The sequence below is a fragment of the Callorhinus ursinus genome, unplaced genomic scaffold, assembly GCF_003265705.2.
Source record: "Callorhinus ursinus isolate GAN/ISIS: 27379988/994484 unplaced genomic scaffold, GSC_fseal_2.0 scaffold21, whole genome shotgun sequence".
Taxonomy (NCBI): domain Eukaryota; kingdom Metazoa; phylum Chordata; class Mammalia; order Carnivora; family Otariidae; genus Callorhinus; species Callorhinus ursinus.
The window spans coordinates 6911871-6928773 of NW_027397083.1; the positions used below are offsets into that span (position 1 = coordinate 6911871).

General features: G+C 43.0%; 1 protein-coding gene across 3 annotated transcripts in view; it reads right to left on the reverse strand.

The window, feature by feature from the left end:
• EXT2 (exostosin glycosyltransferase 2) overlaps positions 1-16903 on the reverse strand; it is a 132812-nt gene that overhangs the window by 34294 nt on the left and 81615 nt on the right. For all 3 annotated transcript variants that reach the window (XM_025878386.2, XM_073904715.1, XM_025878388.2), the window contains one exon: positions 5743-5932. In XM_025878386.2, the coding sequence (XP_025734171.1) occupies positions 5743-5932 (190 nt within the window). The remainder of the gene's footprint in view (positions 1-5742; positions 5933-16903) is intronic.

Consider the following 16903-nt stretch of genomic DNA (forward strand, 5'->3'; position numbering starts at 1 on the left):
CAGGGTATCAGGAGGGCTATCAGATGAAAGAGGAATTATTCTCTATGACCTCTAAAGTCAGAAGCATGACCAATGGCTGGGTGAAAGTTACAGGCAACTAATTTAGACCCAAAATAGGTAAGAATCTTCTGATGGAGGGATGCCTGGCTGGCTCAGTCAGAGGAGCATGCGACTCTTGATCTCAGGATCATGAGTTTGAGCCCCACACTGGGTGCAGAAATAACTTAAAATAAATAAAGCGGGGCACCGGGGTGGCTCAGTCTATCAAGCGTCTGACTCTTGATTTTGGCTCAGGTCTTGACCTCAGGGTCATGGGATCAAGCCCCGCCTTTGGTTCCATGGCTCAGCAGGGAGTCTGCTTGAGCATTCTCTCTCTTCCTCTCCCTCTGCCCCTCAACCCTGCTCGTGCGCATGCTCTCTCTCTCAAATAAATAAATCTTTAAAAATAAATAGATAAATAAATTTTAAAAAAGAATCTTCTGATGGAAAAACTGAGATAAAATGAAGTGATGAAATGCCTTTAGCAATACAATGTGCGCTTTTACTTGAAATGTACTAACTTAGGTCAGATTTCTACTTGACATCATCTGAGAGACCAAACAAGATGTCTCTGAGGTCCAGGATTTCATGAGGCAGTCATATACCATAGAAAGAACAGTCTTTAGGAAGAGTTTTAAATCCCAGGTATACTCCTTACTAGCCATGGGATCTTGAACAAGTCAATCATTTTCAACCTGTTTATTCAACTATGAAGACAGAATAATAACACTATCTTCCCATGGCTGACCGTGAGGTTGAACATGCATGCACTTAGCCGCATAGCGTCTGGCACATGGGTGACATCCGCTAAATGTTAGCGGGGCCTTCCTTTGAACATTTGTGTCTACTTACAGAATCAAGGACTTCTTCCAAACCTTAGGTGTAAGGGAGGCAAAGTGGGACATGTCAGATCTGGCACATTACTCTGACGATCCAGCAGCATGCCCCCAGCTTGGACCTTCCGTATTTACTTTTAGGTCAACAGGATCCCTACCAATAACCCTCTAGAATGGAGACAGTGGAACACACAAATAAAACAAAAGAACATAGAACCTTTTTTTCATCTCACAAAGTAACAAACCGCTCCTTTTTTTGCAGTATGTACAGAAAATAGGCTGGGTGCTTTGGTTAAGTATGAACATTCCTCTACCCTGGATGGGATTTGGACTTTCACATGGCAAGTGGGTACAGCATGTTCAACCCACAGACGGCTTTCCACATTCGTCACCTATATATCCAAAGAATTACTTGAGACGATCAATATCCACAGACAGCTAACTTGCCCTTGCTTTGTAAAGTCTTTGATGGAGAAGTTTTAGGGAATGATGAAGGCCAAAGAGGATGACATGGGGTGAAGATGGACATGGGATTGTCCTTCCCTGTTCTGAGTTAGGCCTGGGTAGCTGAAAGTCAGCCAGGGCAAAAGCAGTCTCCACCTCAACGGTCAGCTGTCTATGTACCATCGTCACCACAAGACAGGCCTCTAAAGAGAATTCCCAGTTTTTTGTTTTCACATTTTCAAATAAAATAGGACTCCAAGAAAGGGAACTCCCATTCTCTCAGGCTTCAGCATTCCTTCTGTGGAGGGCAGAAATAAAAAATAAGCATTATAATTACTCCCTGCCCTAAAGCAGGTAGTTCTGATATGGGATGTTGACTGTTTAAAAAAATTAGGACAGAAGCATGAGGTGGGAAAGAAAAATATGGGTGAGAAAAAAGAACTTTTTCCCCCCTTTCCATTAGTATTTTCAAAAGAACAGATTTACTTTACTGTCTCTCTTTGAGTCCCTGACAAGGGAGGACCTAGTTCTTCTACATAATCCCAAATCAGAGAACAGACAAATCATGATGATTTTCCTCCTGCTAAATGGCAATCTAAGTGGATACAGGGGGCCTTCGTGCAAGGGGCATGAGCTTTGGATCCCCGGAGACCTGTGTTAATTTCGGACTCTGCCACTTGCAGTTTTGTGATTCAGGCAAATTACACAACTAATCTGAGCTTCAATTTTGTAAAATGGGAATAAGAACAACTTCCTTGCAGGTCTGTCAGAAGGACGAGATAATATATATAAAGCACTTAACACAGTTCCTATTCCTGGGATTTAAAAGGTATATAATACATGGCTATAAAAACATCGTATTATTTTCATCTTCATAAATGGGTTCTTATAAAGTCTTATGGACCTCACTTCTCTCCTGACAGCCTGAAGAGGTGTAGACAAAAGGCTGTGAGGTGGCCCCTTAGGATGCAGAAGGACACAGTTCGTAGCTAGAGAACTTTAGGCTCTAATTCCTTCGCTAAGGCCAAATGGGGTCTCTTTTTTCCTTACTCCCTCTAAATTCTAAGTGAAACTCTAAATTCTAAATGAGTTCAAAGTAAAACAGCATGGCCTTGTAGCTTATGTCTCATCCTGTGAATTTGTGGCTGGCAAAATAAAAATGTCACCTTCCATTCACACAAAGTAGTCTGAAAAACAGGAGTTTTTTAAACACATTGCTGAGTTTATGAAAAACAAACAGCTGAGCCAGGTGACCTGATAACTTCACAGTTAGGAACTTTAGTCTAGCTTGAAGGAGAAAAAGAACTCCTTGTGTTACGGATTTTTTAAAAATGTGTATTGATTAACGGTTTTCTCCACATTGGATGCCAAGAAAGATGTGAGCAAAGAGAATTTTTCCTCCAATTGGCAAAGGTACCATAAAACGGTGAGGTTGACTGAAGATGACCCCAAGCCCATCCTGGCAATCACTGTCACAAACACAACCACAGATCAATAAAATAAATGGTCAGATTATCTCCATACCAACCTTGAGCTCACTTGAGGAATGTTCAGGCTGCTTGGTGTAGAGCGGGTCCGCATGACCTTAATTCCTCACAGTCCCTGAATTCAGCTCGAAAGCAGGAAGTCTGTGGCTTCTACTTCTCTGTTGCCTCCTCTGGGATGACCATCCTGACACACTCGGCCCGTCCCCTCCTGCCTGCTAACAACTATGAAAGTCACAATCCGAAGCCAGGGAGCTCCTGAGGTCAATTCAAATTTAACACTGAAATCAGCTAAACCAGAAGGCTGAGTTAAACCTATCTGAGATATAGAGTGTAACAGCTTCCTTCACAGGGAGGCCAGGGGCCAAGCCAAACAACCTCTATATCCATCAAGTTTGGAAATTGAAGAGTTGGGGAGGAGGAAGGCAGTGGCTTGCCTTTTTTTTTTTTTTCTGGAAGAGCTCAAAACCAATGTGACGAAAGCTCACTGGAAATTTCTATTGCCTAGTCTAAGTATTTACTTAAACTTCAAACCCAGCAATTTAAACTTAAATGTAACCAAAAAGAAAAAAGTATTTGGTTGGAGAGTGAAAAAAAAAAAAAGGTGGGGGGGGGTGGATTTCTGCCTGCATTAACCCTCCCAGCACCAGACATGTTCACCACAATATTTATTTTAGCAAATGTAGAGAAAGTGAAAAACATCACTTTTGCCTCTAATATTTCAAAGCCTTGGACTTACTTTTTTAAAAAATATATATGCTACTAATGCCATACATACAGATTCAGATGGCTTTGCTGGCATGAGGGCCAGAGCCAACGGCCCCATTTACCAACTGAACAAACACCCCACAGAGGTCTAAACGTGGTTCATGCTCCCCCCAAACAACCACATCGCCAGAGCCCGAGCTGAGACCTCAAAACCACTGCTAGAAAAAAAAAAGCTGGTTCGGTCTCTAAACGTGTCAAAACTGGGGCCTCGTCAGTTGAGGGCTCGCTTTCCTCCCTAGAGCCAAAATATTTCAAAAATAAACTAAGCTCCTGGTCATTGAATTAACCACTACATTTTAGCAGGGTCTACCAAAAACTAAATCTGAACACCCAGCTCCAAAACTGAGGTTCATGCTCGTGCCTCCTGTCACCCCAGTGTCAGCGTTTTGACCAAGACGGCGGAAAACGATTCCTTCCTTTTCACCGTCCACGACGGTACCTGCCCCAAAGAAGTGACTCCAAGTCCCAATAAATCATTCACCTTAAGCCCAAAGTGGCTAGCCAGGGTTCGTAAGGAAGGAGAGGCCTCTTTTGCACTGAGCTGTGCCTCTCTGGGCGGGTGGGGTGCTGACAGGCTCCCTCTGAAAGCTGGCGGCCTCTGGGCGCGGGAGCAAACGCACGAGTGGGAATGCGGCGCCATGCAGTGGGCTCCTCCAGATCCGAGGAGGGATACACGGCCTTCCTTCTCACAACGTGATTCATCCGTTTTAAGTGAGAGACTAACAAGCAGCGCCCAACCGTCCGATCCACTTCCCTCTGGGCAAGGCACCGGCCGCGGCCCTCTCCAGGGCACCTCTCCGTGGCCCTCCCCGCACAGCTCCTGTTTATTTATCTCTGCCTTTCCCCTCCTTCCTGTCCAGTTCTTCCTTCTCCCACTGTTCCTTACTTTCATTCCACCCCTTTCTTTCTCCTATTTTGAGAGTCAAATAAATGAAACAAACAGACAAAAATCCAGAGAACTAGACGTTGGGAGGAAAACAAACTTGGCATAAAGAGACAGTTAATAAGAAAAAGCACTGCTCTCTGGAGCATAAAACAGGGCCTTCGTTTAAAGTAGCCATTTTGTTTACTTAAACTATGGCTCCCCTAAATAGAGGGAATGCACAGGATTCTCTCAGAGAACAAAAATCTCACTAAGGAAGATTTCTTAAATGTCTCAAGAGGAACTAAAGAATTTTCTTGGGACAAATTCTGCTTTGCCTAACAGACAGAAAATGTTCTTCTTCCAGCCCAGAGATCTACTACTGGTAGTTTCCAAGACTGACTGTCCTGACTTCAGTATTACCAATTAAAAGGGAATAGTCCTAAAAAAGTGCAGATACTACTGTCAGGCAATAAACTAGCCCTTATCGGTGATAGTGGTGCACATGACAAACTTCAAACTCATTCCTTGCTCTAATCCATCAGAAACTTCCTGGCTTTAATAGGCTATAAAGGGCAGGAGCTTTGAAGTCCCTGGGATTAGGATCAGTAATAGACAGACTGAATGAGAAACTAAATGCAGGTGGAACATACTCTCTGCGTCCTGAATGGAACACAAATCCAATTAATCAAACAGTCCTCAACCCTCACTGCCAGCGCCAGCCAGCAGCTTATGGGGGGCGGGGGGGAGTGGGCAAGGCAAGGGACAAAGCGATTACAGAGGAACCAATGGGAACCTGAGTGAGCGCTCACTTTAAGGAACTGATTCGAAGCCTGAAGAGGGCATGCTCTGCTGACTTTCCCAACTGAAAGTGAAGCCATCCTTTTTTTTTTGTTTTTCCTGAAGAAAAGTGCAGTATCAGAGCCCAGATAAGGAAGGAGAAAACTAATGCCTTTTAAACTGAGTTCTCATGTAAACAAATCAGCTGTGATGGCTGAGGGCAGCTGAGATCTGTTTTCCCAAGGCTGCTGGCCTTTGATCCCACTGGTTCCTAAGCTCCCAAACACTTGTGGCTATAGTGCATGCCACGGGCTTGGAGTTAAATGGGCCACCCCAGAATAAGAATGAGATGACTGAGAAAACTGGGGTGACGCTGCCTCAGAAATGGCACTGTCGTTGACAAAGCAGGACAACTCATTCAAACCTAAGGACGCAAATAATTTGGCCATCCAAAATCGATCCAGCTGAGAGTCGCGCTAACACCCAAACCAGGCCTTTCCTGAACACACCATTGTCCCACTCTTCTTACCTTCTGGAGGATTTTTATTCTGATTATTCCAGACAACTAGCAGCTTGGATAGACTGGGCACCTTGGACACCTCAGTGATGACCCGGAAGAGGCTCTCCACTCGGTCGTAGGTGAGGACGATGGCGGTGAAACCTTGTGACTGTGGTGGGATCAGCGGGAGGAAGAGTGGGTTGCTCACACTGCTCCATTTCTGCAAGGCAACAGATTAATGTGGGTCAGCGAAGGGTCTAGTAACAATGGGGCCGATCTCTTTTCCAACGTTGTCAATAAACGAGAACATGGGGAGATTTGGTGGCTTTCACCATGACCAACCCAAGAGCTAAAGCAACTATTCAAAGTCTTCCCTTCCCCAAAATGTGTATTGACTCTCTTTAATTAACTTGAGCTGTGAGGCCACTGAAACAGGAGCAGAGCATTTTTGTAGATGACAAGAGATTTCCAGTTAAACACAGCAGATTAAACACGTACACTTATCTCCATTCTCTCCTCAAGCCCACTTGAGTGACAGTAGATACAAAATACAAATGGACAATGACAGTGAAATGAGAGAAGACACCACAGAGGATGAGCAGTATCGACAGGCTTCAGAAACACTGGGAGGGACCAGAGAAGTGGCAGCAGAGCAGGAGAATGAGGGCAAAAGCTAAGGAACCACACAGAGGGGGCCAACAAAGGCAACAAGTTCAAACCACAGAATCCCACAAAGGCTCAGAAATAAGCTCAGCAGGAACCTTATGGGGTAAGAGGAGGGGCAGGGTTGAAAACAGGAAGACTGGTTAAAAATATGGATAAGGAGCAAAAGAGACCCAGATCTACAAACCTTCCCTTCATCCAGCCACTCAGCCAGAAAACTCCTCTTGCTGTCCACCCCTGCAGGAGGAAGGTCTATTCTCTGGGGAACTGAAGCTCTAGGCATGGAAACATGGCCACAGCAGAGAGGAAAATGGAGGGCAAAGTCTATACTGGGAATGATGAGCCGCCCGGCCTTCTTCCCCTCCAAGTCCGCAAACACTGGCAGCCACGTGGCTAGCTTGCCCCTATGCCATCTGACTGTGATGCCCTCCGGGCAGGAGGCTTGTCCTCACACCCAGAGCTGCTTTCCAACCAGGTTTTCAGTGCTTCCCTAGTAATCATGAACAGATCCTAGAATCACAGTCATTTCAAGAACATCTTCAGCATAATGACAGAAACCAAACGAACAAATAGAAAAGCAGGAACTCAGACGAAACAGAGACAACAGAAGCAGCAGAAGGAAATTAAAACAACATCAACAACAACCTCTATCCTCAGAAAGAGAATTTTTCATCCATGAAATAAGAATAAACTTTTTATTTAAAAAGATCTATCAAAGAATGGGAAAGAATTCTTGGACATTAAAAACAAGATGGCCTAACTTAAAAAAAAAAAAAAAGGATTAAAAGAAAAAGGTAACATATTCCAGTCCAATGAACAAAAAGGTAAAGATGAAAAACAGCTCAGAAAAGATGAGAAAATCCAAGAGGTCCAACATCAACCTAACAGGAGGTTCCTGAAAAAGAAAACAGAATATAGAAGAAACAAGACTATCAAAGAAATTAAATAAATTCTTGGGACAGAAGATAGAAGAGACATGAATTTTCAGATTGAAAGGGCGCAATAAGTAATTAGCACACTGAATCTGAAAAAAAAAAAAGACAAAAAGCAAAACAAAATAAAACCTATCAAAGCACATCACTTCTGACACTGGGAATAAAGAGTGTGAATATATAAACTGCATAAATCCAGGCGATGAGTTCTAGGCGTGAGTTCACGGTACGTTCTTGCAACTTCTAAGTTCGAAATTTTCTCAAAATCGTGTTTAAAAAGTCATGAAGGAAATTCCATTTCTTTGCTACCATTAAAACATTAAGTAAATTTCAAGGCAGTGATACAAGCAAAAATACTTTTGTACTGATAATAAGTTTGTTAAAACATTTTTATATTTTTAAACAGCTTTTTTGCGATATAATGCATACAATATACAATCTACTCATTGAAAGCAAAAAATGGTTTTGGGTATATTACGCAAATTTTTTAAAACTGTGGTAAAATATAACATGAAACCTGCATTCTAGCCACTTTTAAGTGCACACTTCAGTGGCATTAATTACCTGCACGTTTGTATGTTATTACGTGAAAACGCCAGGACCAAACTTCGTGTCTCCAGAAGCTGGCTGGACACGAAATGTCCCACTGCTCTTCTGGCCGCTCACCCTCCCATCCTCGGGGAGTCCCAGGGCCCCCAACAGCCTCACCCTTATCACTGATGGACGCCCATCACCACGGAGAGGACAGCAGCTGTCTGCCAGATGTAACAGTGTGGGACAGGAAATGTACACAAACACATGGAATACACATGGGATGGGAACTCAGAGAGACTGAATGGGATTCCAGGAGTCCTAATGTAATCAGGATATTAAAGCCAAAATGTCCACAACAGGCCATAATTAGATTTCACAGCCAGGAGACACAATAAGAAAGGCTGACTGTGTTTCCATGACCTCACGCTTTGACTTTAAGTTGCTGTCTCAGGAACGTACCTAGATTTTAGCACTGGTACCCTAGCATCTCATCACAAGGTACCCTAGCATCTCATCACATGGGTAGGAACCCCTTTTAGTTTTCTACCTCAAAGCTTATTTACAATCTTCCTGACCTTTATGGAAACGAAGTCAGTAAGTAGCCCTGCGCTTCAGTCACAGTTAATCCCAAAGGTGCTCGGTCTCTCTGCCATCACCACCCCAGCCCACCCATTTACTCCTCCCAACACAGTACTCTCTTATGCTTCAAAAACACCACTTTAAATGAAAACGATACAAAAACAGAGTTTCTGAGGTACTGTAATGTGTGTGAAAGCTTTACTGAGCACTTACTAAGTGCCAGGCACCAGGTTGTACATGTAATATCTCATCTGAGCCTTACAACAACGCCCAGGCCAGATACAGTTATCCTTGTTTTACAGATGATCAAACCGTAGGGTTAAAAATAGTGAATGATGCCTAATCATTTGCTTTGCCAGTCAAAAAAAGAAAGGAAGAAAGGAAGGGAGGGAAGAGCGAATGATGTTATGATGTTCAAGGTCTGGCTTCCGAACACCGGATCATGGAGGCCCATGGCCCATCCTCACGCCCTCTGACTCTGAGTCCGGGGTACGCATCATCATTTTATAGACTCTGGAAACTGGAGCTGTGGGGAACGCCAGAGTTTATTACTTCTAACTCTTCTCTGAGACAAAAAAGCTGGAAGTTCTTTATCCTTGACAATCACATGTGGGTCATATAATAAGCAAGAGTCCACCCCAAACACTATGATTTCAGAAGGTGCGTGGACCAAAACACACCAAATATATAACACTGACACAAAGGAAACACATAAATTAAAAAAGGTAAATACACCTCTAACACAGAAGGAAAAACTATTAAAACTCCAACAAAATGGGGTCTGTTCTTTGGGAGAAGTGGGGAATGTCAACACACTTGAATGCCTGTATGACCATTAAAAGGAGAGGAAAGTTCCCTGAGAGATGCGAAGCTTGGTTTTGGAAAACGAATCCCTTGGAATTTAAACAGAGGCACCCCCTGAAGGGCATCACGGCTCTGATTTCAAGGCACTGCCAGGAGAAGGAACCAGAGTCTCTGGCAAGATGACCGATCTGTTCTCATCCCGTTTGCCAGCTCCATTTGGGAAGTGGATGACTGTGGAAGGGGAGGAGGAGAGGGAGGAATGGGTGGGTGGGAAGCAGACAGTAACTTGTCTTGGTGCTCAATTTTTCCACACTACTCACTTGCATACCAGATAGGGTGTGAAAATTGGGGAAGCAGAAAAGGCAGCATGAAGGGGAGACAGAGCAGGCAAAGGAGCATAACCAGCTCTGAAATCTTAGCAACACTTCCCCATAAAATACAGATGTTGAGATGAACACAGATGTAACACAGAAGCTGCTGAGCAGCTATTTACTAGGACACAGGCTTCGTGCTTTACTGTAGGATATGCCGACAGCGCTGGGGCAAATGACTTCAAAAAGTGAGTGGACATGTTCGGGGTCAGTTTTGGAATCAGGTGTCCTTAACATGAATCCAGGCTCTTTCACTTACCAGCTGTGTGACCTGGGCAAAGTACTAAACTCCTCTTGCACCTCAGTTTCCATAATTGTGATAATAATACTACTTTTCCAGGTATGAGAAATAAAAATGATAGTAATAATTTCTAATAATGTTAATTATTAACATTTCTTAATTATTATTTCTTAACAACCCAGAGGTTGTTACTAAAAGTAAACAGTTGATATATCTAAAGTGCCTCACACTACAAGCATTCGATAAATGGTAGCCAATGGCTGATCTTGTGGGAGGAATCATTGCTCTGGGCTCGACTTTCCATGGTTCCTACAAGTGGGGTGGCAATCGTGAGGTCTCTTCCAGCAACAAGTCTAAATGAAATCCTCCTTCCTCTCTACGTTGACCTTATCATGATTTAGGGTCCTAGTTTATCTGGATTCTCTACCTCTACCTTCCTCTCCAAATACGCTGTTTTTATTTTCACAAGTTCCTCTTTTCCTTCCTGATCCTTATATTTTATCTTGAAAGCTCCATGAAAGCGAGAGCCATAAATGTTAGAACAGCTAGTACCTAGCCAGTGCCTAGCACTACTCAATAAAAACCTGTTTAAAAATGAGTAAGTTAAACCCAAAGGACCCAGGTCATGTTCTTTCTGTCCTCTTTCTGTATGTACGTGAACAGGTGATGTACACTCAGATACGTCATGAGTTCTGAACACAATTTCCAACCGAGTTCATTCATTTTAAAGCACTTACCTAGAACCTTAGTGTGCCAACTATTCTGAAGAAGGGCAGGATGCGGATACTTAACAGAAGAGAGTTTGAATTTAGGCCCTGCCAGGTACTAATTTTGTGATGCGTACAGCTACTTCTGTATTAATTTCCTCGTCTGTAAAATGGGGACCATGATGGTACCTGTCTCCTAGGGGGATGATGACAAAATGAGATCTGGCACATGAGCAATGAGTGCTCAGCACAGAGCTCCATGAACTGTAGTGTTTTTTTGTTTTTTTTTTTTAAAGATTTTATTTATTTGAGAGAGAGAATGAGAGAGAGAGAAAGGTCAGAGGGAGAAGCAGGCTCCCTGCTGAGCAGGGAGCCCGATGTGGGACTCGATCCCGGGACTCCAGGATCATGACCTGAGCCGAAGGCAGTCGCCCAACCGACTGAGCCACCCAGGCGCCCTCCATGAACTGTAGTTTAAACCAAACACAAAAACGTCCAGCTCTCCCCATTCGTATCCTCCTTGCCTGCCAAAACACCGGTATCAGCAAATCTTCAGCAGTCATCCCTACCAATCGTGCTTCTGGTGCTCATTCACTCAGTCCGTATTTCCTGAGCACATACTATTCGCCTGGAAGAGTCTTACAGATGCTGAGACAAACACAGGCCTTCCCCCTCGACATGCTCATTATCTGGTGGGGAGGATGGCCCAAGAAAATACCCAGTACTCACACAAGGTATCCCAGTCCTGTGGGAACGTAAAGGTCCACACAGTGGCCTCGACCTCCCTGGAGGAGATAAGGAGGGGCCACTGTGTCGCAGGCAAGGGCAAGCAGGTGAGTGCTGGCAAACTGAGCGAGCAGCCTTGCTAACACACGCTCACAAGACAGGGAGCGAAGGAAGGAGAGCGGACATGAGAGGGACCGGCCAGGCAGGCCTAGCCACAGCATGAAAGGGGAAGCCTTTGTAAGTCACACGGTAAGCTTTCTGTGGCGTTCTTTTGTAACTTTCTTTTCCTGAGTATTGTTTTACTGCTAAGTGAACATGGCTACCTTTATGTTCTATTTCAAAAGGTCAGAAATAGGAAATGCTGATCTGCAACTAGGCTTCTGTGCCAATTGCTTTTTCCCTCCTCGAACATAATCCCATTTGCCTTTGGAGCACAGTGACAGCGTGGAGAAAGGCAGCTTTAATTGGGGTATGTGCCTTCACACAGACACTCCACTCCACTGGGGTAAGGTCAACAAACTAACCCCCAGAGAAAAAAACTTAGTGGAGAAGGACATTTCAAAAACAGCATTTAGTCACCTCTGAAATACCTTTAAGAACTGACCCCCTGCTGGCTGACCAAAGAGAGTGTCTACAGTCTGGGACCTCTTGACCCCACTTTCTGCAGGAAATCAAGCAAATTTAAACCTGCATAATTTACTCAAGACTCTGACTTCTGCCAGGGAAAAGGCAAACAATGCTGGCAATTAACTCTGTTGCCTGATTAGATCTCCATCGCCATAAGATAGGGCATGAAACCAGGCACCGAGCCCTGGTAACCTGAAAAAGAGGTGAAACCCACTTATTACAGCTGTACCGTCCGAATCTTGGCTACCAATACCACTTTCAAATCCACTCAGTGAAACTGTTCACTCAAAGATGGGAGGAGAAGTGTGTATCATTCTGACAGAGTTCTGGCATTTGGCCAAAATGCCTTGTCCATCTCTCGCCCGTCCTCCCAAACTTCACTTCTCACTCCCACAACAGATATTCATTATAGAAGCGTCAATAAGAAATCCAGATTGTTAAAGTGCAATCACATAAAAATAATCCATAGTAGCTACAATAACTGCCAGGTCACAATATCAGCTTTAGGAAAGTTCTTTCACATTGCTTATCCTGGAAAGCTCTGGTAAATGAGCAAGCAGTGAGAGGACTAAGCAGCGAGAGAAAGTCGTGGGTTTGGGTTTCAGGATGCCTGAAAGAAAGGCCCTGGGAGGCTGAGCCTAAAGTCAACTTCCAGCGCAAAGGGGTTTCCTCCTACAAGAATGAAAATCAAACTCAAACTAGGTGTGCCTTTGGCAATCTCACACAAAGAAAGTTGTCTGGACCCTTCTTGCAATCTCATTTTGCCTTTTTTTTTTTTTTTTTTTGTAGTTAAAAGGTCATGGTAGCCCTATATGAGCCTAACCAAAACCATGCTAGCCAACGTTACCTACCATACAGAGAGCGGAGGAAGGTGGAAGCAAATGGCCTTTGCTAAGCATCCTGAAATGTTCTTGCTGGAACTACTCGAGGATTATAAAATCAGGAGCGAGGAAAACCACATTCCATTACCAACTAAAGGGCTCTTCCAACCTAAACCAACCAAACTCCAGACTGAAGAAATCAACCTCGAAGAAGGATGGTTCAGAGTTTAATTCCTATTACTCACCATATCAGAGATTTTTTTAAGACATCATCACGTATAAATTCAAGTGACCAGAAGAGCACTAAGCATCCTAGAGTGAACCCACATGTGACTTAACTGAAGGTATATGCCTGAGCAGAAAAGTGAGAATTCAGAGAAGAAAGGAAGGGAGGAGAGGACAGGCTTGTTATACAGAAGCTTTTGAGCCCCTGGTAATGAGGAGCCTTACCTATCCCTACCTTGATAGAAAGGGCAGTTTTCCTCCTTGTTTTGAAGTTATCAGCCCCTACCTCAATGTGGTTTCAATTATGAATTACCAGACTAAAAGGGGGGAAAAGCTTTGATTTATTCTTTTTTGCTCCAATTATGCATGATGTGTTTCCACTGAAGATTTTGAAAAGTATTTCATCATGCCTCTCATCCTGAAGCGGTCAAAGGGCAAAACCAAAAGGAGTTAACCCTTCCATTTCTCCTCTAGGTTCAAACAGACTCCCTACCTATGGATGTGGGGCAGGGCCTCTGAAGCAAACCAAGCCAGGAAAGGGTTAAGCATTAGCATCATATTACTAACGTGCATAAGGGTGGTGTCCTCTGTCCAAAATGGTGAGATGATATTTATGTTAATGGTTACTGGGAGATTTGAAAGGGGCAATCAGTAATGTGGCCCACGTTACCTTAACCATTAAGCCTCTACAGCCCTAACTACTGGCAGCACACCCTCCACTGGGCATGCACTGCCTTAGGAAACCGGAGAAGCACGGAGACCCAAGGCCCGTCTTCAAGCAGGCTCTCTTAGATCAAGGGAGAAAAGATTCGGCAACAAGTCTGAAGTCTACTCGTTGTGTTATATCTTTAATTCATTCCACCCACAAAAAAGAACTGATCGTTCACAAAAACAAGGATAACACTGATGGCTAGATCTCACTGACTTCCCATTAAACAGACACATGAAAGATGAAGAAAATCAAAGACTAGAGATCCCTTTCGCGCTGCAGACTTAACTAAGGGAGAGAGTAAATTATCAGCTTAGAATTCCTATAACTTACTTAGAGTAATTGGTTCATAAATACGTTTTCTATATGGTGGACCTGGAATGGGTCTAACCACATCTGGGTGTACACTAAAGTAACAGGCACTGTGACTCGCTGACATTGAAAGAAACCGAGCCAGAGGCATAACTCAGGGTCACAGGAGCATGGGGCAAGTAATTTCTATCATTAGTCTGCCCTTTTCTTCTAGATAAGTTTAAGGTCTTGTCTTTTTCTTTGGTGTACCTCAGTTTCATTATGATGATGCTGCTTGCGGTTTCTAGGTCTTCCTGAATCTGAGGTCTGGTGTCATTCAACAGTTCTGGAAAGTTCTCAGCTATTGCATTTCCAAAGGGCCTCTTTCCACTCTCTCCCTCTCTTCTCCTTCTGGAACTGATTAGATCTTGTCCCTCCGTTCTCCACATCACTTCACTTCCCTGTCTCTTTGGGCTGCATCTGAACAATTTCTTTGAATCTAATAATCTAACCTAATCCAATAATCAAAGTCTTTGAAGGTGTGTTTCTGCTGGTTCTCATTCATGATATTGCCTTATTTCTCTATGATCTTGTGGGTTCTAACTCTGAGCTGCTCATTTTCCTTAGATACTTAATTTGTAAGAATTATTTGAGACCCAGATTGAAGATGAATTACTCAAGAGAGGGTCTGTGTCTACTTCTGCTGCTCCCTATCAATTCAGGGCCACTTCTAATGAAATGCTCTGAAGGTCTCCTCGGACCACACCTATTGTATGAATTTGCACCAGAAACCACGTGAAGGTGGCTTGTAACTGTAGTTCTCAGCAACAGGATCACCACAGACCCACTTCTCTTTACCCTTTCACTAAAAATATAGTCTTTTAGTTTCCTGGCTTCTCTAGGACGCTCTTTTTAGATTCCCCAACGGGCACAGGCCACAGGCTTTCCAGCCTGCTCCCCTGTCCCACTCTCCACAGAAGAAGCCCCGGGTCATCAAACTGCAAAACTCTCCACAGCAAAAGCTGCCTCTGGTTCTTACTCACTTACCAGAGGACCTAGTTTCACTCTGTTTAGTGAGTCAACAAATATCTCACTTTCCTGCCAGCTTAGCAACAGACTAAAACTGCTTTATAATACTTCATTCAGTATGCTAGCTGTTCAGTTGGGAAGGTCATTTAGCGTGTCTAATCCATCATAAAGCCAGGGACAGAAGTCTTTCTCTATTCACACTGTCAATCTAACTCTTTGCTGTTGTGTTTCCTATTTAAGTGGGGTGCCAAGTTTGTGTGCAAGATAAAAACACTTGTGAAAATATGGCGATATATTATAATAGATGAAATGATGGACTGAGTATCTTCTTCAGAATCCATTTTCTGTTTTCTAAGATAGACTGATGGGGAGGTGGAACTTAAGTAAGCCACACTTTCTTTAAGAATGGAGCTCACAGAATGTTAACTCTTGGGGTTTTAAGTATTAAGCAATGGAAAATACATAATGGAGCCTATCTGTGTACAGAAACAAAAACAAAAACCACTGTCCTGTGAATTTCAATTTTCCCCACCAGGGTCCTATCCAATTCTAAGTTTGTTTCCATGAGATAAAGCATTAAGATCTCATGATAATCTTGTGAAGTACGTAAAAGCCCCATTTCGCAGATAAGGATAAATAATTTCAAAGCACAAGGTCAAGTTAATAAATGGTCTTGAACCCCAAGGTATGATTCCAAAATGTCCTTTTCAGTGGTCTTGATTAGTCATTGGTAATCAGTCACTATGCTGCACTATTCTTCTGAAGCTGTTATTATCCCAAAACCCAGTCCTACAGATGAGCAAACTGCTGCAAAGAGAGATTCTGTCAGTAACCTCAAGTCACTTGGCTCATCACCAGGAAAGAAGGGATTAAAACGTGCAGTTCAGGAATTTCTGAGCTATCGTTAGCTTACTGAAGACTCACAGGTTAAACCCATCTATATGCCTCTCTGAAAATTCCAGCTATTATCTGAGTTTCAGCTACTTAAATTTTTCCTTTATATAGCACTGAAATGCACATTTGGCTAAATGCCGACCCTCTTCTGTAAAGCCAAACTACTGTCAAGAAGAGCAGGAAGGGTTGCCACTGATTGCTTTTCAGGTAGTAGAGGAAAAAGTTGACATTTCATCCTTCTCCTGCTCGGAAAGGAAGCCAATCATTTCGAAGAACACTCATCTGGCTGCAGCTTCCATCAGTGGGATGGAGAGAAGCCAGTTAAATGGCTCAACATAAGCCGTATTAAAAGAATTTGGAATGAGGAAAGAGTGGGTTCCATATGCTGATGCTTTTAATAATTCATGAGTTGTATCAGTCTGCAAGTAATAAATTTTGCTAAATATATCGATGGTAAGATAGTTTAAGATACTGCTAATCAATTAAGTGGGTAAATACAATAAAGTAGGGGCAAAAATAATACATCAATGATTTTACTGCTTTATTTTATTTTATTCGACATATTAAAAAGAATGGTTCAGCTGCTTGATAGTTCAAAAGATTTGGATTATTTTTAGAACATAGTCTTTAAACACATAATCATCATCCCTGGATCTGTTACTTAATAAATATACTGAAAACTCTTAAAAGTTATCCTTTAATGAAAAAACTAGTGATTTATTAGATTCAAATAAACAAGGCTGATCTATAATCCAAAGTGTTTAAGAATGTCAATGGTGCTGAAACCACCACTTCTCACGAGAGGTAACACAAACTTATGATTTCGTCTAACTATCCTGTCGTTGAACTATTCTGACAGTTAGAAAGAGAGGTTCATTCTCTCGCCCAGGCATAAAAATGTCTTCTGGCCACTACGGTATAGAGGAAGACTTCACCGGCTTGGCAAACAGAAACTTCTTCTTGAAAAAGCTTAAGTTACAGCTTGTGGCATCTAAGCACAAAACACCAACAAGGGTATGACCAAGAAAACCAAAGCTT